This window comes from Cimex lectularius, unplaced genomic scaffold, assembly GCF_000648675.2.
Source record: "Cimex lectularius strain Harlan isolate CLEC.00 unplaced genomic scaffold, Clec_2.1 scaffold248, whole genome shotgun sequence".
NCBI classification, from domain to species: domain Eukaryota; kingdom Metazoa; phylum Arthropoda; class Insecta; order Hemiptera; family Cimicidae; genus Cimex; species Cimex lectularius.
This window is the reverse complement of record NW_019392778.1, coordinates 494,448-495,560: the sequence shown is the minus strand read 5'-3', so window position 1 is coordinate 495,560 and position 1,113 is coordinate 494,448. Positions and strand designations below refer to the sequence as shown.

The following is a 1,113-nucleotide window of genomic DNA, read 5'->3' as shown; positions in this document are numbered from 1 at the left end:
CGAAGATGTGGTCGGTCTGATCCTCCACAGACATTTCTGAATTTTCCTGAAAGACAAGAAAGTCATTTTTGTAGTTTTTATTATCATTTTTTAAATGTATATATATTTATTTATTTTTATTTTTATTTATTTATGACCTACACTGAAGAAAGAAGTTTTTAATTCTGACATGTCTTTTGATGTGGTGTTTACTCAGTTGTCAAATTTTGTTTGTGTTGGGTGGAATTTGACTTTGTACTGGGGTCCTAGAGTATAGAAAGATTTTATGGGGGGATAAATATCAGAATTTATTTAAATTTAAAATGTGTAATACATCACCTGATTGGCTTTTTCATATTTATTTCAAAATTTCAACCTCTTAAACCTTTCATACTTGTAAAAAAATAAAAAAACAACAACAACAATGAATTTGGACGACATGTACGATTATTTTCGAAGGGGGAAATCGAGTGTGCAGCAGATGGCGAATGAGGTGTACAAGATGTTCACTCTGGACCACAAAAAGCTCAAGGAGGTGCCAGGTGAAGAGCGCAAAAGGTGGAAGTTGGACGGCCTTAGGCAAAAAATTATTAAGGTAAGAGTCCATGCCATTTTATTTAAGCCTCTTTGACTCTTGGTGTGCAGCACAGGGAAAAGCGCGATGAACAGTTGAGCCCCACTGGGGATATGGGCAGGCTGGAGTCTGCCAAGCCCTGGAACGGTGTCTACAAGTGGGTGTCGACCGTGGCTAAAGACCTCGGAATGGTCAGGCAGACGTAAAGAGGTCTTCGGAATGTTTTCAAACATTTATGTTATCAATCTTGCTCGTATATCCAAAAACTGCATTACCCCTTGACGCTGATTCAATCAATAAAAAGAATTACAAAAATATATTGTCTATTCTGTTAGAAATTTTAGATTCATATCATAATATAATTTTGGTGGTGAAGGTGAGAAACATGAAGAGAGAGTGAGGGAGGGGAATGAATTTTCAAAAAACATTTTGACCATAATGTCTTGAGAGAATGCAATAATAAAAAAAATGTTGTTAAGGTAATTTCAACCATAATATTTTGAGAAAATGTAATAAAATACAAATAAATATGTCATCGAGGTCATTCCAACCTAATATCT

At 35.0% G+C, this 1,113-nt stretch overlaps 1 protein-coding gene across 1 annotated transcript; it reads left to right on the top strand.

The window, feature by feature from the left end:
• The first annotated feature begins 259 nt into the window (after window positions 1-259).
• On the top strand, window positions 260-870 carry LOC106670750. Its single transcript, XM_014401331.1, has 2 exons — window positions 260-574; window positions 625-870. Exons 1-2 carry the CDS (start codon window positions 404-406, stop codon window positions 757-759), a joined length of 306 nt encoding a protein of 101 aa, XP_014256817.1. The 5' UTR covers window positions 260-403; the 3' UTR covers window positions 760-870.
• The last annotated feature ends 243 nt before the right edge of the window (window positions 871-1,113 follow it).